The sequence below is a fragment of the Grammomys surdaster genome, unplaced genomic scaffold (assembly GCF_004785775.1).
Source record: "Grammomys surdaster isolate TR1022 unplaced genomic scaffold, NIH_TR_1.0 271, whole genome shotgun sequence".
Lineage (NCBI taxonomy): Eukaryota > Metazoa > Chordata > Mammalia > Rodentia > Muridae > Grammomys > Grammomys surdaster.
In genome coordinates, this window is record NW_021604712.1 from 8,657,306 (window position 1) to 8,678,097 (window position 20,792).

At 43.5% G+C, this 20,792-nt stretch overlaps 1 protein-coding gene across 2 annotated transcripts in view; it reads left to right on the forward strand.

The window, feature by feature from the left end:
• Positions 1–14,577, forward strand: part of Asb7 (ankyrin repeat and SOCS box containing 7) — a 43,453-nt gene extending 28,876 nt beyond the window's left edge. Inside the window, exons 5-6 of one of the 2 annotated variants that reach the window (XM_028776728.1) lie at positions 1,463–2,068; positions 14,200–14,577. In XM_028776728.1, the coding sequence (XP_028632561.1) occupies positions 1,463–2,068; positions 14,200–14,339 (746 nt within the window). In that variant the 3' untranslated portion in view covers positions 14,340–14,577. The remainder of the gene's footprint in view (positions 1–1,462; positions 2,069–14,199) is intronic. The other variant, XM_028776729.1, reaches the window with a different exon arrangement.
• The last annotated feature ends 6,215 nt before the right edge of the window (positions 14,578–20,792 follow it).

A 20,792-nucleotide genomic window follows, 5' to 3' on the forward strand; every position in this document is an offset into this window, starting at 1 on the left:
TGTGTAGCCCTGGCTGTCCTGGAACTCACTCTGTAGACCAGGCCGGCCTCGAACTCAGAAATCCGCCTGCCTCTGCCTCCCAAGTGCTGGGATTAAAGGCGTGCGCCACCACCGCCCGGCTCTGAATATTCTTTTAGTTGAGGCCACTGCTGATGTCTTCTTTTTTGTTGTAGTTGGTTTGTTGTTGTTACTATCTGTCACTTTATGTCAGATATTATGAGATGCTAAAGTGATAGTTTACTTTGTACAGGTTCTATTTGCTAACAACTCTGTAACTGCAGTGTTCACCCACTATGATGTTATTAATATTTCAACGTATCATTTTCTGCCTCACAGCCTCTTGTAAGAGAATCCAGCTGTTGTAGTCTGGAGCTAAATAAGATCTTATTAAACAGTACATAAGTATTTTAATCACATAGCTTTGGAGGCATTTTGTGCCTGTGAAAAACATTCGTAATTTTTTTTCTGTAAATAATAGCTGAGTTACATAAGGAACATTTTAATGCTTGTCATTAGGCCCACCTGAGTGCTCTTCCTTGGCTGGTTTACTCACTTCCAGGAAGCTGGGCCCACGATGTGAGGGAGGTAATTCTTGTCTCTGTCCCACCTACAGTGCAGGGATGTCAGTGGGATGTGAGCCACAAAGCGCTGACCTTTGGCATGGAAAGGCCAGAGGAAGTGGCAAAAGTCTATAGCTCGAAGAGTCACTGAGCAGATGATTCTTGTGAAGTTTTCTTCCCAGGGATCTGTTAATTTTAGGAGTCTTTAAAACAGTTTTTTTTTTAAAGAAATGTTTATATAGTGCTGAGATTTCTTCCATTTTTTTTTTCAAATAAAGAGCTTGCTAATACGCTCGCAGGGCCATGTATGACTGCACTCATAGTCCTGGCTTACTCATGTCCACATGCTGTAGTGTGCCATGCCATTGAGCGTGGGTCTCAGTCACCTGCTTTTTTCATGGAGCATAGAGACAGCACTTTGATTCTTTGCCTTCACACACCCCCAACACTTACCCTATTAAACTAAAATGAATCTGGCTGACCATAGGATACTGTAATTCAGAGCAGCAAAGATAGCTGTGCATGCTTCTCTGTAGCCCAAGAAGTAGCACAAGGGAAAAACACAAAAATAGCTGGAGATAAAGGAGAAGTGTGAGTCAGGCTGTGATCAGAGGTTGAACAGTCTCAGGTTGACCAGCAGGAGGGGCGAGGTGCTCTGGGTCTGCTGGCAGGGTCTAAACAGTGCTGGTCTTCTCCCTCCTCCAATTGGCTTGAGCTTGATACCTCTCTACTTGAATGTGCTTTCCACTGAGACACACTTCTGTTAAGCCTGGGGAAGTCCTCAGCATTGTTCATTGGATTTAACCTTCCCAGTCTATGATAACAGGCTGATGCCTACTCTGCCCTGATCGAGTTGCTCTGTCTTAGCGGCCACTGATGTCTTCATTTTGATTTAACCCTAGCTGACCCCACGGTTAAGGATTTAATCGGAGGCTTCACTGCTCTGCATTACGCGGCCATGCACGGCCGGGCCCGGATCGCACGCCTGATGCTAGAGTCCGAATACAGGAGTGACATTATCAATGCAAAAAGCAATGATGGCTGGACTCCCCTCCATGTGGCTGCCCACTATGGTAGGGACTCATTTGTCCGGCTCCTCCTGGAGTTCAAGGCTGAGGTCGACCCGCTCAGTGATAAAGGTACAACGCCACTTCAGCTTGCCATCATCCGAGAGAGGTCCAGTTGTGTGAAGATCCTTCTGGACCACAATGCCAACATTGACATCCAGAACGGATTCCTGCTGCGCTACGCTGTGATCAAAAGCAATCACTCTTACTGCCGCATGTTTCTTCAGAGAGGAGCAGACACAAACTTGGGGCGCCTAGAAGACGGACAGACTCCTTTGCACTTGTCTGCCCTCCGTGATGATGTGCTCTGTGCGCGGATGCTGTACAACTATGGAGCGGACACGAACACAAGGAACTATGAAGGCCAGACCCCACTGGCCGTTTCCATAAGTATTTCAGGAAGCAGTCGGCCGTGTTTGGATTTCTTACAAGACGTCACAAGTATGTAACACACTTACTACTCTTATTGCATCTTTTCCTCTTAATCTGCATCCTCTGAGTTGCTTGAGATATTTTTATAATATGAGATGACTAGAAGCTAACCATTCTTATAAGTCCTGCTTGGTAAGTAATAGTCATTTATCCGAAACTCCATTGTGTTATTAAAAGTGGAAAGTAAAATTTAGAGTCAAGGACAGACATTGTTTTCAGAATGAATGGAGCTGAATGTTAGAATATGGTGGTTCCCTCTGGTCCGAGTGATAGCCTGGCTGAGACTGTGCAGGTTCAGGTGGAAGAATTGGGAGGAGCATGGGGTCTAGATTGCTTAGCATGGGGATAGTCTTGCACTTTTCTTCCTAAGTTCCACGTGAAAGGAAGGCCACTCTGGATTATTTAGACGCCTCACTAAGAGAGGCTAAGGAGGATGTGTGAAAACACTCGGGACCGAGGAGTAGGTCCCTAGACCATAGGGCTGACATCAGAGGCTGCCCAGCTGCCGAGAGATACTCCATTTACACCTTCAAGTGTCTGACTCATCTAACTCAGCAGCAGTCAGCGGCCACTTTGTTTTCTCAGGGGAGGTGTTAGTTTGCATGGACTTTGTCACCTTCTCTTGTCTGCCTTCCCTACCAGCAAAATGTCTGTCACGGGTTATGGAAGCTGGCATCTATAAGCACCTTTGGTTAACTCTGCTGTGCTATCCAGTGCCTCCATGCCTTTCCCCACATGATCATAATTACAGAAGGAAGGCTGGCTGCTGATTATGATTTATAAGAGGCCAGTTTTAGTTCTGAGCTTTTAAAAAGCCGGGGAGTGGAACAAGTAAACAGAGAGGACAGCAGACCTGGAGAACATGGAGGTGTGTGGAGTGACCAGGTGGCATGGCAGTGAGGACACACAGCTGCGGCCCTGAGGAGATGAACTGCCCTTTCCTAGGCTAGACTAGAGCAAGGGAGAATGGGACAGTTTGTACCTGTGCCCACATGGACATAATTGTGGAGCCGGGAGGGTCTGGGGTCTTTGGGCTTTTGGGGTTGCATTACAGCTGAGGGGAAAAGCAAATTATGAAAATGTTTTCCTAAGCCAAAAGAGGAACTTATTTATAGGGGGTGGGAAGCAGAAGAAATACTGTTGAAAGAGTGTAATTGTCGAACTGTATAAATATCCAAAGTATAACATAACCCGAGGCTACGGTTAACTAATAATGGAACCACCAAAGGGACTGGTTACAGTGTTGCTGAGATTTTTGTTCTCAGCATCTTCCTTCACCACAGTATGAAGTTGGGTAGTTAATCGACAGACTATAGAGTTATTAGGATATGGAATATTTTTTAGAATATATTTATTTTTACTCAGTGTGTTTGGGTGTTTTGCCTGCCCATACATCTGTGTACCATGTGTGTATAGTATCCAAAAAGGCCAGAAGGCATTGGGTTCTGTGAAACTAGAGTTCCAGGGGTTGTTAGCTGTCATGTGGATGTTGGGACTTGAACCCAGGTCTTCTGTAAGAGCAGTACTGCTGAGCTGACCCCCAGAATGTAATCTCTTTCCAGAAAGACAGAAATTTTATGACAGGACATAACCTCAGGTAGTGACTAACAAGAACTTTGATAATAAAAAGATGAGATTTTTATGAATTCATGCCTGGAATTTTATCACAGAGAAATTGTAGTTTGGGACAATAGCCCATCTAGAAATGCTCAGGCTTGGATTATAGACTAGATGACTGGGTAAGGCAGCCTCTGTGCTGCCCAGCCACTTCTACAGGGAAAAAAGGAAGGATTGGAAAGGGCTGTTAGCTGAGTGTGGTGGTACATATCTCAGGAGGCTGAGACAAGAGGATTTGGGGTTCAAGGCCAGGCAGGCTATATAGGAATAGGCTATAGTTACAAAACCCTGTCTCCAAAACACAAAATAAATAGAGTTGGTGACCTGCAGTTGATTGTGCTTACAGCATGAAAACCTGCTAGAGCACAGCACCTGAAAGGGACTGCCTCTGCATTTGGTCGCTGAGGTTGCATGTGGAAGAGCCTCAGACCCCAAGGTCTCTTTGGTTGTAAAAGTTTTCCCTAGGTAGGAGAGGGGCTTGTTCAGAAGAAAAAGTAGAGTCAAAGTTGGGTCCAGGCAGGTAGAGTCAGGGCTTTTCTTAGTCTTCAGACAGGTCTGTTTCTCTGGTCCTCATTTGGCCAGGGTCCTCCATCTCTGTCTAGTGTGTGGGAACCTTACCTTCTCAGAATTGATGCTTCATTAGGGCATTAGTCAGGACTTCTCTCACACTAATGTTTTCCCTAGGTTTAAATCAATAGTCACAGTTAGTTACTCGAGGGTCTCTGGCTTACAGTAATTGCAACATCTGTGTCACACCTAAGTCTGCTTCTGACACTAGCTGTATCTCTTTGGCTGTTTTTCTTTTTATCTTGCCTAGCATGGTATAGTAATTTTTTTAAAGCTGAAGCTAGGCATGATGTGAAGAGCAGCGAGAACTCAGGTTAATAGTGCACGCGAGCATGTGTGTGTGTGTGTGTGTGTCTGTGTGTGTGTCTGTGTGTCTCTGTGTGTGTGTCTGTGTGTGTGTCTGTGTGTGTATGTGTGTGTGTGTTGTCTATTTTGGTCCTTTTGAGACAGTCTTGGCTGTCTAGCTCTGCCTGGCTTGTGCTTTGCTCTCTGCAAACCTGCAGCAGATCTCTCTGCCTCTGCTTCCTTTTGCTGGGATTATAGGCTTGAGCCACCATACCCTCACTTCTGTAGTCTTCATGGGAGGCTTCCTCTTCATCTGGATAGGTATGGGGCTATGTTTTACGTGACTCCAGATGGCCAAGTGTGCTAAGCTGTCCAGTGTCCTTGTTTCCTCCCCTCCTCCACTCTCACCCTCATCCCCTTGGCTCCTCCTCAGGTCTAACCCACTGCTACTACATTGGAGGGCAGTTGGTGTAGTTATAAGGTGTGACAGGGCTCCACCACCCTGTAATCTGCTAATTGATTTCCAATCTTGTAAGTGGACTTGTATCCCAGGCTGGAATTGTCATCCGTGCTTTCTCCTTCAGGTGGCTACCCTGCAGTCTGTAAGGTGAGTTAGGAAGCTGAGGAGGCTGAACCTGAGACATGTCCATTCCCTGTGGGAGCCTTTGCCTTTGGAGAACAGCCTTACTTACAGAGAGGTGTGTGGGGGGGGTGCTGTTTGCACGCACCCTCCCCTGTCATAGCCATCAGGGGCTTCATCGTTCTCACTTTGAGGACCTGGCAGGGCTTCTTTTGACTGGCTCTTGATTTCCTGTCCATCCAAAGCCTCCAGTGTTTCTGTTTATGGGCCCCCTGGCTTTTGCTAAGGTAAGCATGCCTCAGTCTTGGCACACTGGGCTAATCATAATCTCCAGAGCTTTCAATGGAGGTGCTCTGCCTGCAACTTCAGTCTTTTTGCTTGCTCCAAGATCAGTCTTAGTTTTTAAGGTTGAGCAATTTTTCTTCCTTACGAACTAGGGAGTCCTGACATCTAAACTCTAGACCTGTGCAAGCAGAGTGGCTTGTCCTTCTGGTTTTACCTTCTTCTTCTTCTTCTTTTTTTTTTTTTTTATATTTGAAGTGTGAAAGCATCCTTGCTTCGGTTCTTTGAGCTGATGAGTATTTTGCAAACTGGGATCAGAGGCTCCTGTCTCTAAGTCATCACAGGCTCTCAGCTGAGCCCATTATCAGAGATGCCATCAAACCAAAGAACGAGGTGCTACAGAGTGCCACAGATGGCTTGCCTAATAACCGAGTACGCTCTTCAGCCCCCAGACTCACCCCCACAGAGCTTGGTGCCCTCCTTGAAAAAAATAGGGGGAACTGAACCAAAACAGCCACTTTTAAAGGCAGTGGTTTTCTATTACTAGAGAGGGAGGGAGGGAGGGAGGGAGGGAGGGAGGGAGGAAAGAGAGAGAGAGAGAGAGAGAGAGAGAGAGAGAGAGAGAGAGAGAGAGAGAGAGAGAGCGCACTATAGAAGAGAACTGGGTTTTGTTTATTTGTTGTATTTTTCCAAAGGATGGGCTTCTAGGAAGCTTTGCACTTTAGGGGGCATAAGGTCCAGACGAGTTGCATAGCTGCAGTTTTCACTAGGTGACCTTTGTGCCGATGATGTGTAAGCTCTGGAGGGAAACTGCTTCCAGGTTAGCATGACAGTCTGGCTGGTATGGCACTGATAGTCACTGCTTCTGTCACTGCCAGGCCACCTTAGTCATGAGTATTGCAGCCCATTTACAAAGTGATAAACGTAACTGAGCTGAGTCTTGTCCCTTTGTGCTCATACCTTGTCAGTGCTCTGTGGGTGAAGATGGCGGAGTGGGAGAGTGGTCTGTCTGAGCTGGACCAGCAGCTTTTTCATGGAGAACCATTTCTTCTTGAAAGATTGACTGACAGCCAAACTATACCGTTTAATCACAGGCACTTAGCAGGCATTTTCTTAGAAACGAACAAAGTTCACTTGTCACATTAAGGAAAATGACCATAGTATTGATGACCAGTCAGACTTGAGCTTTGAAAAGAGGGGTTTTAGAAACTTGTATTTAAAGTTGTGAGAGTCCTCCTATGTAATGATTTTCTGAGATCAGTGGAAATATTAAGAAAAGTGATTTCTTTTGCTATCATATAATGGAATTGGCTAACAGTTTGAAGACATGCATAACCTAGTGTGCCATGTGTTTCTGATGACTAATTTATGTTACTGTGTGCGTGGGTAAAAGTCCACTAAAAGTTTAAGATATACCAATGGACTATAATTTAAAAGTACAAAAAGTTCATCAATGTATTTCAGATTCTGTATCACCGTTGGGACTGGGGAGACGGCTCAGCTGGTAGTGTTTGCCAAGCCAGCATGGAGACATCAGTTTGGATAAACAGCACCCAGATAAAAAGCTGGACATGGTAGCATGCTTTTGTAACCCCAGCACCAGGCGAGTGAAGACAGGAGGATCCCTGGGGCTTCCTGGCCAGCTCCCAGCCAGTTGCTGATCTCCAGCTTTAGTGAGAGACCCTGCCTCAAAAAATAAGGTGAAGGAGTTGAGGAAGACAATATTTACTGCTGGCCTCTGCACACACATGCACTTACATATGTATGCAGCACCACACACCATACACACACACATCATATTGGAAAAAGAAAGCCTATTGTCTCATTTTACGACAGTTTCATAGAGGATCCATCCAAGGTTATCTGGAAAAGGCTGTTCTAAGTATTCCTTGCTTTCCTAGCAACATATTTGAGTGAAGCTAGAGACCTACAGCTAGCACACTGGATCAGGCTAGCTCACTGAAGTTCAGAGCAGGTGGAAGGCAGACATTTGCAGGAAAGGAGAAACAGCGCGCTCGCTCTGCGCAGCCGCCTCGCTCTGGAAAGTGACTCTGGGTTTTGTTTGTTTTCATAAAAATTATGTCTGCTCATGAGCTGATCACTGTTATTTTTAAACAAGTCAAAAATGTTTCTAAAATTTTTAGTTTTCTGAATATGATAAATATAAACAAAGATAATCAGCACAAGCAAGAGTTCCTAGAGCGCTTCCTATTGTAAAGGTGCAGAGGCGTCTCCCCCTAAGCAGTGGGAACCTAGCACTGGGGAATTTCCACCGTTTCAATGCTAAAGATCAAAGCCATGGACATACTCAGTAATCTGTCCATGGTTACCATCGCCACGCTACATGTCCAGCCCTACATTCAGGGTTTTTAAAGGTATCCTCTCAGCCTGGTGTTTTAAAATTTGAAGAATCCTTAATGTACTTTCGATTAAAGTTACAATCTGGGTAAGCTGAAAGCTTGCCCCACACTTGCATGCTATGGCTTAGGCTCTAGAGAGACCCCCCTCCTTCCTGGCTGGCATTTATAAAATTGTGGGTTTGCTGACTCAAGATAAGTGTTTCCTATCAGTTGGGAATTTTAGTACCTTGGATCCTGGAGGCAATTTTCAGAGACTAATCATGCACAGAACATGTCAGACATGCCAGGTCCCTAAGTAAATAAACCATCCATCCACCTTGCTGGTGTGGCCTGCTTCCGGTATACAGCAGCCTGTCCCCTGGCTGATCTAGATGCTGATGGGTTCACTGAGTTGACTGAGTTTATGTTTACTATCCTAAGACACTGAGCTGAGGCAGTTACCTGTGTTTCAGAAGCATCATGCAAAGACTAGAATCACCGTCAGTATGCTTTCAGTGCTGTGTAAAAGGTAGGCCTGGGGTGGATTTGAATTTGTGTGTTTTAAGGAATTAAATAGCTCATAATGCTACAAAGAAACATTGAAGAGGCTGGGAATTGAGTTGTGTAAACTGTTTCACAGGAGACATAATCTGTCAAGTACTTAAGATAGTTGCTTGCTGGAACATTAATCACAGATGTTTAAAAATACTGTTTTATAAATATCGAAGTAACCAGAAATATGTTTTTGTTTAGATTTCAGTAATAGACAAGTACTATATTATTAAAACACACACTGTTTACAGAAATAAGATTTGGGACTAAAAGTAAAAATGAATTAAATAGGAGAAAAAACTTTTGAGGCCTGGGGCAGAGGGAGGCTTGATTTGGTAGCTCTGTGGTAGGGTATATGCTTAGGTACAAGAGGCCCTGGGTTCAATCCCCAGCACCACTAACAAACACACATACACACACCACACCATTCATACAGACTCATGTACGCATATAATACACGCCCTCCCCCCCCCACACACACACACTCACCTTTAAAAAATACAGACTAACAAAAGCCATGACTTCTCAGTGTTTTAAATTTTAAGGAAGTCAAGCAGACTCTGACTTTCTGAGCTAAATCCAGCCCAGAGTGGATTTACCCCACACATAACCTAGATGACAACTGCCCTGACCTATTATGTTCATTCCCAATGCTTCTGTTGTTAACTGATGGGATGACCTATTATAAGTATACTTTCCCTGTGGAGAAATTCATGTGACACATTTTAACTAAGGGTCTTTAATTTTTTTTTTCTAGTGAATTGAAAACTTTTGCCTGACCATCTACATTAGAGCCTTACAAGAGTTTCTACTGTTAGCATATTAAAAATCATTTTCAGAAATGAACACTGTTGTTACTCAGATAATACCACATTTTAGGTTCTTTGACACAGAGAACAGCCTTTTAAATAAATCCCTTTATTCTAACTAACCAGAAAGGATCTTATTCTGTACCTTCTTGAAGTGTTTATAATCTCTACTGTTCCTGTTGGCATCTACAGATACCTTGATACTTGAGAGTAAACCATGGGTCATTTTTTGCTTGACTCTGTTGCTTTTCTATCACTGTGATAAAACACCATGACCTAGGCAATCTGTAGGAGGAAGAGTGTATTTGCTTCCAGAGGATTAGGGATTGTGATGGCAGAACAAAGGCATGGCAGTGGAAGCAGAAAGCAGTAGCCAAGCACCAGGCAGAGAGTGAACTAGCAAAAAGAATGGTTTTAAATTCTCAAGGCCCACCTCCAGTGACATACTTCCTCTAGCAAGGGCACATCTCCTAAGCCACACAAAGAGTGCCACCAACTGGAGACCAAGCTTATATGCCCAAGATTATGGAGGACGTCTCATTCAGACCACCAGTACTCAGTCACCTGAGGAAAGATGTAATCAATAGATCTATGTCAGAAAACTGATACTGTTATATTAGAACTGTGAGTGAATAATGTCATTTTTATTTGAAGGGAGCTAGAACCTGCCATTGGACCTACAAAGCAAGAGTTGTTTATCCCACTTTATACTTAGTCCCAGTGAGAGGACTTTAGAAGCAAGAACAAAAAGAGTAATGTGTCATTGGCCAGACATGGCAGTACATGCCTTTAATCCTATCACATGGAAGGCAAAGGCAAGTGGATCTCTGTGAAGTATAGGCCGCCAACCTGGTACATACAGTAAGTTCCAGACCAGCTGGGGCTGTATAATGAGACTCTGTCTCAAAAAAAAAAAAAAAAAAAGGTATGCTTACGGTTGCATTTTAAAATGGGAGCTGCAGTTAAACAGAGATGTTAGGAGATTATCTTGGATGCTGGCAGAGATGAAGAGGCTTTTAAGAAATGACGGACCCTGAAACAGTCCAGAGGACGGAAGCAAGCACCCTCTATTTATTTCTGCTTGCCTCTGTATCCCTGTGTCCACCTCTCCAATGAAGCTGAGGACTTCATCTTCTGTGTGGTTACCCTTGACTGTTTCAAATGTTTGGTCTTTGTCTACCTTTATGAGTAATTAGTATGCTTTAAAGATTTATTTTTAATTATGTATGGGTGTCTGTGTACACAAGTACAGGTGTCCACACAGCCCGGAGGCATTAGACCTTCTGGAACTGGAGAGTGACCAGTGGTTGTGAGCAACTGACATGGGTGCTGGGAATTGAACCTCTAGAAGACCAGTTTACACTCTTTTAATAGCTGAGTCATCTTTCCAGTCCCCAAGTCCAGATATCTTTATCCCAAGAAATAAATTAGGCCTTCCTCACAAAAGCCACAAAGTGTGTGTGTGTGTGTGTGTGTGTGTGTGTGTGTGTGTGTGTGTGTGGAGTGGGGAGACCTTTGGGACAGTTAATTTTCTAAAGTTATATCCTTGCCCAGGCTTTCCATTTATTCTAAACTGGGCCCGTCAGAAGCAGATGTCCCATTTTGTACCAACCTGGTTATTAGTAATGATAGGCCTCTCCACACGTGGAAAGATTAACCCTTTGAACTGTTGTGTAATCCCATTCGCACTCTTTAGTCTGAACACCTTGTAGTTCCTGCTGCAGCCTCCAGTGTTTATGATTCCATAAATTACAGTCTGCAGGGAGCTAGCCTCGAGCCTCCCTGTTACAGCCCCACCATGGAGCAGCACTTACTGCTTTCCTACGATGCCAGTGGGTGGTGTGTGCAGTCCTGCTGGTTGTCCCTCCTCTCATCCTTTGCTTCCTTTTTTCCCTCTGCTCCTCCTTCCTTCTCTTCTTTGTCCTTCTTCATTGCTAAGCGTGCAGTAGGTGCTCAGGAAATGCTTTTATGTGGTCTGTTGACAAGAAATAAATATTCATCTTGAAACCATAATCTCCTAGTCCCAAGATGCTATCCCTGAAGAAAGATTCCTGAGATGTCTGTGAAGGATAACCAACCCTGAGCTCCCCTTACTACCCTTTACCGTTAGCCTGCTGCTGACTCTGCCGGCTGACAAGCCAGCCGAGGTCATTTCCCTGCTGTGAACAGGGGGGAATAGTTAACACCAGGTCCCTGACCTGACGTATGTCTTTTTACACAGTAAAAGTCTTCATAGTCAGCCCTTTGAGGTCTTGACAATGGCTTCCAGTGGCCCAACTGGTCTCAGCTAGTGGGCAATGCTTACCCCTTTACAGCCACCTTGCTTTCCTACCATCTTTATACCAGGAGGCAAAGGCCACTTTCCAAGGATGGCCTTCTAGTTTCCTGAAAATAAGAAGAAATATTACCCTTACAAGTATTTAGCAACTAATATTTTTAGAATTTACTTTCTGGTTATTTCTGGTTTACTTCACACTGTTCTTAACACTTTGCCACAGTGAATGTTTTTACTTCTTATACAACCTTTGAGGGAGGTGCTGTTATGAAGAAACTAAGGCAGCAGGCTAAACACCTTGGCCTGGACTGTGTGGGTTGTGGGTGGCCAGGAGCCAAGCATGCGTGTCCTGCTTTCAGGACTGTGGCGTTTAACCACTACAGGACGCCCTTATCAGTCAAGGCAATTCTGTAGTCAAGAGTTACATGTGGTTAAAAGGAGCTTTAAAAGACCATAGTCTTCCAAAATATTTAAGGATGCCATTCGTGGCATGTCGCTTAAGAAGAAGAAAAAGAAAAATTACAAACTGAGAAAAACATTCCAATATGCTTAGGCCTAGGACTTCCACTGAACAAAGCCTTCCAGAACATGTAGGCCTGGACTGTCCTAGCTGGGCTCCCAGTGGCCACAACACTAACTCACTAGCCCCTGGGTGAGTGAGCTACTTTGCAAAAGAATTCCCAGTCAAGCCTCTCCTGAAACACTGCAAACAAATAACCTAATGTCTTAACTGCTTGAGTGCTGGTCAAGCTCAGTTAAGCACTGATGGTAGGCTTCTCTGGCAGTGTGTGATGGAGAGGGAGCCTGAGCGCTCCTGCTCAGCATGCTCATCCAGGCCTTCCACAGTCTTTTATTTTTCCTTCCTATTTTGGAGTGCTATGAGCTGAGTCCGAAGAGGCCCTGTGCTCTAGGGAAGTGCTCCTCTGCCGAGCACCCTTGCTAGAGCAGGAAACCTAAGTCTTACGGAGTTCTTTCCACTTAGGAAAAATTACTTAATTTTGCATTATCACTATAAAAACAATACAAGTGAGAGATAAGGTACTCAGAAGAGCGATGCTTCTCCAAGGACAGCCTGGGACCCTCCCAGGGAGGCTATGAGGTTGGAGTGATCTCATAGCAGTAGAATGGTGGTATCTGCCTGTCTTCATGTTCCTTCTCTCCGGAGACTATGTGGTGCGGTTTTTATTTCAACAGACTGAATGCAAATGTGCACAAGAAAGCTTAGCTATTCTCTGGAAAGCAATGCTTTGTAAAGCATGGCAAACTGTGGGGGGCTGCTACATCCCTTTGACCATTTGGTAAAACAGTTTTTAATCACGTTGTTCACTTTAATATCCAATTGGTTTGTTTTAATTACTTTTAAATGAATTTACAGGTATTTATAAAATTTCTGTTGTAACTTGTGATGTGCTCATCACCATAGTTGTGGCCCACATCAGAGTTCTTTCATATCCTCAGTAATTTTTAAAAACATAATGGGATTAGAGACTAAATGATGTCTGGCTACTGAAATACGCGATCTCCTTGGGTTTTGAAGCATGTTGCTTAATCTCTCTGAGACTACCAGTAGAATGGAGTGCAGCTACATATTCTCACTTGTAAAACAGTTAAAGGACTCCAGATATATCACACCTTCTGTTGTACAAGGAGCAGCAAATACTCAATATGGGATAGCCTTTTCATACCGTTATGTCCTGTGTGACTCCAGATACCTACCGAACCATTGTTGAAGAAGTTTTCCTTACGTTGATAATATTCAGTACTGTTGAAAGAAAAGAATTTGGATTGTATTGCTTCTCTTTTGGATTCAGTGGCAATCGTGGTTAGTGGCTAATGATCAGGGTGTGGATTATAATGTGAGCTAGCTAGTCAGACTAGCTTAAGGTGCCTTTCAAACTCCCTTGCTGCTGGGCCCCAGTGACAATGAACAGGCATACAGACATCATTTGCAAAAAGCTCTGTAGAGATGCTACTAAGTATCAGGGCTCCAGTATCCTAGCTTCAGAGTCAAAACAGGCCACCTCAGAGGGCTTCTCATCCAGGCCATGATTTTCTTGTGGAGAAACTGTGGCTTAGAGAAACCATCTGCTCATAGAGACTTCTCTTTGTATTAGAGTCTCATTGAGGCAGACCTACAATACTTAGATTTGTAGTAGAAAGAGTGTCAGGCTTGGAATCATAGAGACTATCCTTAGTCTCATTCTAAACTACAATTGGTTGTCTGACAGCCACCAGTATACTTAAATCTCTCATCCTCAGGACCTTATATATAAGGCAGAGATGGAGGTGTCTACCTGTTAGTGGCTTGTCTGTCATAGTGACCCAGTTATCCAGCACAGACTACTTAAAGGAGGAAACATTCTTTGGGCTCAAGGTTTCGGAAGTTACATCAAAAACTGACTGCCTCCACATATTTGGACAGAAAGTTATGGCAGCTGAGGCTGTTCCTGTCACAGTAGATAGAGAAGAGGAAACAGAAAATGATCCAGGAATCAACTCCCAATGCTCTGCTCCCGTTAATTTCTGACCTCCAGCTATGTCTCACCTCCTGGAGCTTCCACAGCACTCACCAGACAGTGCCGTCATCCAGGCACGAAGCTTCCTGTCCTGGGCCTGACCGAACCATTGCATACGCAGGCAGTAACATTCCCGCCATGTAAGGAAAGGCCAAGTGAATGAGACATCACAGGGCATACGGATGACACTTGAGTCTCAGTCAGTCCTGTGCCTGTAAGGTCTACAGCAGGCCCTTCCTCAGACAGTGCTTTCCCTGACATCCCTCCCTCCCTGATGCTTTGTACCTTTGTAACGTTTTCTTCTCTCTGTCGTTTTAGGACAGCCCAGAACCCTGCAGGACCTGTGCCGAATTAAAATTCGACAGTGTATAGGCCTTCAAAACCTGAAGCTGCTTGATGAACTGCCAATTGCCAAGGTTATGAAAGACTACTTAAAACACAAATTTGATGATATCTGATATTCCTGGACTGTGAACAAGATTGAGAGTTATTCCAGACACTTAAAAGGCTTCAGGCCTTGCACAAAGTATATCCTATGCAATTTCTGATTTGTGGTCAAGTCAGAAAGCAGGTATACAGTTTTAGGTTTTTTGTTTGTTTGGATTTCATTTTGGGGAGGGATCTTTGTGTGTGTGTGTGTGTGTGTGTGTGTGTGTGTGTGTGTATGTGTGTGTGGATGTGTGGATATGTGTGTGTATGTGTAACACATGTGTTACACACACATACACACACATATACACACACACACCACATGCTTGAAGGTCTTAATTTGGTTTTTTGGTCCAAGTTGATGAGGTCCAAGCCTTTCTATACAATACTGCATTTAGAAAACTTGTTTTTCCTAAATGCACAACATAGACAGGTTTGAAGCAGAGAGTTTTCCCTTTCAAAGCTCTGGTTTCACTGACGAACAAGGTACTAGGAACTAGTAGATGGAATACTTCTTAAAGTCTGGAGGTCTCAGGCTCACCCCTGTGATCCTGGGTGACGCTGGAAAATACTCTGTGAAGAAACTTACAGTGATGCTGTCACCTCATTCATTTTTAATGAGTACAGATGAGCTGTTTAACAATCCTTTCTCCCTTCTAATTAATGTAGCTTTCCAATGGAAAAAAAACAAATTCAGTACCTCTGCTTCCTTTGATGTGCGCTTATTTTTAAATTATTTTTTTTAACAACTGTAAGACACTACCCTGAGACATTATGTTTCAACTCCTCGCCCCCCCCCCTTATTGAATTGTGCTTTTAAAACAAAATCAATGGGAAAGGAATTCACTTTTTAAAGCCAGTGTATTCTGTTTTTGGGTTTTTTTTTAAAAAACAACAACAACAACAAAATGGTGCCTCTTGTGCAACTCTCTTGGTGTAGTCTCTGGACAGTTTTGCTCTTCCCGTTCCTCCACCGGCTTCCTTGTGCCCCTCGGAGTTGTAACCACCATCTCCATTCCACAGCAGGCCACCAGTGTTGCCTCAGTTTTCATTTTAAGCTTTGTGTTTTATTTCACCTTAAGGAACAAATTTCATATCCTGTTGATAACAGTGTTCCCTAGAAATAGCCCACATTCTTGCTAGACCATTCTCTTTTAATGATTAAATAATTTGAGGTGATTTCATGGTGGATTTCTTTCGCCTTCCTGGTAATATGTATACATACATATTTTAAGGGGAAAGTCTCTAATGTGCACCCTTTTGTAAGCCCAGCAAATTGCTGATATGCTAATTAAGTATTTCCTGTCTATTTTGAAGGTGGGTACAGTAAAGCTCTTCAAGACAAATATTTTATTTTCTGGGTTGGTTGGACAAGTATGTTCAAGAAAGACCCAGATGTAGTAAAATATTAGTAGCAAGGGAGAAGGTCCCATAGGCACTAGGCATCAGGGATGTCCCTGCGGACACATGCTCACTGCTTTGTCTGACATAATGTTAATTTGAAGAGAGCCTTTTTAAGTCCCCCATGCCATTCTTAGTGCTATGGCACATTTTTTAAATATTTATAAACTGTTAATAAATTTGCTATCAAAAGGTTGTAAGTTAAGGGTTTCTCCTTTCTTGCCCGAATTGCCAGTTTGAAGACATAGAGGGTAAAATCTTTCCTTCATAGTGTAATTAAGCAGAATTAGGTTTCCCCAAGTTCAGGCCAGCAGTGCTGTTCACTCCAGCCCAGAGCGTGCCCTCTTGACCACAGAGTAGCTGTGACATCAGAACATAGGATCTACGTGTACCTAGGTGGCACATAGATTCCAGAGCAGGCAGAAGGATGATTTTGGGACTTGCTGATGTGGCCCATAGCCTTCTTAGCAGGGAGCATATGGCCAGAGTGATAGCTGGGACCCAGGAAGATAGGGACAGGTATGGTGACTCTGTCTGAAAGGTCATCTACATGGAGATTCCCCTTCTAAGGCAGCTGCAGAGCTGTGTTCTCATTTTTTATTCAGGGCCCAGGTCAAGGCTAGAGACTCACTAACAGCCTTAGGGACACAAAGTGACCAGAAATTACTTGAATGTAACTTCTGTTAGAAACCCAGCCCAGCATGGGAAGTGGTGGGAGGGAGCCTGGAGTCTGGACTCTGAGCTGCCGTGTTAGTGTACAATTACAGGAATCATTCGTGTAAATTAATTTATTTAGTAAGTTAAAAATGACATTCACTTTCCAGCCATTCAGAGTGTTCTGAACTAAGCCACTGAAATTGAACTGAATCAGGGAATCCTAAGTAAAAAGATCATATTAAGGCAAATTCTTTGCGCTGTTTACTGCTGTGACTTCAGAAAAGAAAAAAAAAATCTGAGTGCTCTTCCTGGAATTGAAAATTCTATTTAATGAAGAAGTGTATAATTCCATTATTTATTGTTTGTGGTTTGATTTCTCTGGAAGCTTGAGAGACTGTCCTTTGTTTATTACTAGACCCCAGTCATATACTGTATCTGATGGTAACTGAAGGGCCGTACAGTTGCTAGTTTGATTGTGATTAACATTCGGGTCTGCACTTGAACTTGTTGTCAGAGAAGCAGTGTGTGGCCGAGAGGAGAGAAAAACAGCTCTCAGAAACCCAGCCTGTAGGCTTTTCCAGAATCCTGACTCAAAATTCACCACCGATTCTTTTGTGCTTGTTTTGAAATTTATTATTTAAGCCTATTACTAAAACTTTATAAAATGCATTTGGCAAATACACCAAAGAAACCAGCTCATAAAATATGATCATTAATGAACTGTAGACCTCATCTTTTGAAAACAAGGGTGTTTCTTTGTAAATATTTGTGTTTATAAATGTACAGCAGAGTTAAGAATGTTTTTTTTAGATTATTTAATTCCCATATTTCTAAACTATTTACTACAGAATAACCCCTGCTCATTAGTTTGGACGACTTGATTGTTTGGTTTTTTTAATTCATTATCAGTCATGCTTGGAAGGACGTTTCTGCTGGAGAAGTCAGCATGCTGGCAGTGGCAGGAGTCACTTCTGGAGCGCGAGGGAGGCTAGCATGACTGTCACACTCACCCCTCGTAAGACACCAGAGGAGCGTAGCTTAATGACCAGAGTGGACTGTGCGAAAGAGTTTCTAACTTCCCTACTGAATCACCTGTTAGCCCAGGATGGGATTGGGACAAGGCCGTTTGCCCACAAATTTAGCTTTCATGTAACTCCCAGTGTGTTGTATCATAATATATTCTGTTCTTTCTTTGTAATGTAAGTTTTGCTTTGGGTCGATTTGAATTAAAAAAAAAAATCTTAAATCTGGTTTAAAAAAAACAAACTGAGTTTGTGTTTTCTGTCTCCTCTGCCTTAACTTCTTAACGACTCCAGGTGTTTGGTGAAATGGAATAAAGCTGTATTCTCCATCAGCACATTAGGCCTCTGTTGACTGCCTGAGAAAATGATTTCAAAGACAATTGCACATTTCAAACCATTTCTTTAATTCCTTTTTATCTATTTACTTTTTAGTATTTTATTACATTTGTTTATTTACCTACCTACTCTGTGGAGATCAGAGGACCACCTGCCGGAGTCTGTTCTCACCTGCTGTGCATCCCGCCATGGGTTCAAGCTTAGATTGTCAGGCAGAGCCTTCCACTGCACCTACCCCCTTTAGAGTACACCTTGTGAACACAAGCCAGCTAAGGCCTTGGTCTGGAGTGTGTCATTCCAGCACAAAGGTTTCATGAGTCAGATTCATTATTGCCCACTTCTTGGCTAAAAGGCAGGTGCTTAGCTGCTCTCCAGTTGCTGTGATGAACTCTATGACCAGGACAACTTACAGAAGGAAGGGTTTACTTAGGCTTACAGTTCCACAGGGATAGAAGTTCACTGTGGGGGTCAGACAGCAGGTATGGTGGCTGGAGCAACAAGCTGAGAGCTCACCTCTTGACCCACAAGCAGGAAGCTGAGAGAGAACTGGAAGTAGGTCAAGTCCTTCAGGCTCTTAGAGCTCAACTCCAGTGACACTTCCTCTAATAAGGCCACACTTCTCCTCCCAAGCTTCCCACACAGCGCCACTATCTGGGAACTAAGTCTTGATAAACTACGGAGGAAGTCTTCATCCAAACCACTGGCATGGGTACAGACCACAGCACACTAAGCAGAATGGCAAATGCAGGCACGGCAGAGCTGAGGTAGTATGTCAGCCTGCAGGAGAGCGGTGTTTCCCAGAGGCCACACTTCCTCTGTAGCATAAGGGCAGCTCGATCTGAGAGAGACCTTCAGCTCCTACAAATGATGGCATCCTACGGGAAAAAGGAAGGATAGACTCATGGGACAATGATATGCCAGAATTAACTTTGTTGCATGCTTGTCCAGGGTTTGGTGGAAATCAAGGCCAAGAGTGAGACAAAGGAGTTTGAATTTGAAAACTGTCTCTATTTCTTGGAAATCTTGGGATCATTCCTTTTCTGATATGTAAGGTGTGTTGTTTTCCCAGCTGAAAGATTACAGAAGCAGGTTACTAGCTCTTGGTAGAACACATCATCTGCTTGATAAAAGAAATATTTCCACACCCCATGTAGTTGGGTGTCCAAGATGAAAGAAAGGCTTTGTGTCACCTCCTCATTTCTGTAAGTTAACACAAGAAGGAATGACACTATACATTTTGATGTTTTTGAGACAGTGTCTCACGGTGTGGCCAAGGGACTACCTCTTCATTCTCCTGCCTTGGCCTGCTGAGTGTTGGATTAAAGATGTGGGTTTCCTGCTGGGGGGCAGTGGTGGTGCACACCTTTAATCCCAGCACTTGGGAGGCAGAGGCAGGCGGATTTCTGAGTTTGAGGCCAGCTTGGTCTACAGAGTGAGTTCCAGGACAGCCAGGACTATGCAGAGAAACCCTGTCTCGAAAAACCAAAAAAAAAAAAAAAAAAAAAAAAAAAGATGTGAGCTTCCACTCCCGGCTTCAGTGTTGGTATCATCCTTAAAAACCAATGGAGATGTTAAGCATCTTCTGCCCAATCCTGGGTTACATGGCAGCTGATGGAGACTCCTACCGGATAACCCGATGCTTCTTTATTCTTCTACTCTGCTGCCACTCCCCGTCTGTCTGGTAGTTAGTCAGTAGTTAAGTGTTAGCTAATCCAAGGACAACAGAGGGTGCCAACTGGATCAGTTTTCTGTTTATCTATAGTTCCATGTTGAAGGCCATCGTGTAGATGCTTCCAGGCTGAAGAGGTTCCAGAAGAGTTCTCATTCTCCAGGGACAAGTCATCACAGACCACAGCACATTTGGAAAAACTGAGGCTGATCATTAGTGCATTACAAGAGAATGTGAGTGGGATGGTATACCCCTGAACCCCAATACCTCAGAGGCATGTTTGCTCTCTTAAGTATGACTCTTTCACTAAGTGCCTACACATGATTTATTCAAGTGTCCCTGCATGGTTGTTTTAGGGGGAAGAGGTTTTGTTTTTGTTTTTCTCTATGTATCTTCAAGCAAAACCGGTTTTGACCTGAAGACATTTAATACATTAGAAGTAGGAAATGGGATTAAAATTGGGGGCTGGAGGAGAAGGCTCAGCTCAGCAGTTAAGAGAACTGCTTGGTGCAGAGAACCTGATTCGGTCCCCAGTACCCACATGAAGCCTCACAATCACCTGTCACTCCAGTTCTAAGGAGATGTGATACCCTCTTTTGACCTTATGTACCGAGCATTCATTTGGTGCACATACATACGTTATCGGTTAAAATTTTTTTAATCCTTAAATCTATAGAAGTTATTTTTCTGTTCTAAGTCATGACCTTTAAAAGAAAACTGTAGCTATCTGTGGTTGTTCTTCTTTTGTTGAAAGTGTATTTTGAAAGTGTTTTGTTTTGGGGTGGGTTTTTTTTTTTTTTTGCTTGTTTTTTTGTTTTTTGAGACAAGGTTTCTCATGTAGCCTTGACTGTCCTAGAACTTTTCTCTGTAGATCAGGGTGGCCTCAAACTCAGATTCACCTGCTTCTGCATCCAGAGTGCTGGAATTACAGATGTATGCCACCACCATGAAGCTATGATTTTTTTTTTCCTCATAGTATCTCCTGATAGTGGTTTCCACTCCCTCTAATACTCCAGTTCCTCCCCTCCCATCTGAATCTATCCCCTTTTTGTCTCTCAGAAAACAAGCAGGCTTCTAAGGGATAATGAAATATAATAACAAAACAAACTAAAACATCGGTATTGGGCAAAACAGAAGAAAAAGAGCACAAGAGAGGTCATGATCGGCAGAAATGCACTCCTTTTCATACTCTGGAATCCCATAAAAGACTAGACTGCAAGCCTCATGCGGACCCTGTACACGCTGCCTCAGTGTCTGTGAGTTCACACGTACTTTGGCTGTGGTGATTTAGAAGGCCTTGTTTTCTTCTTGTCCTTGATCTTTCCCAGCCTTTATTTTCTGCAGTATTCCCTGAGCCCTGAGGGGAGGGATTTAATGGAGACACCTCTTTTAGGGCT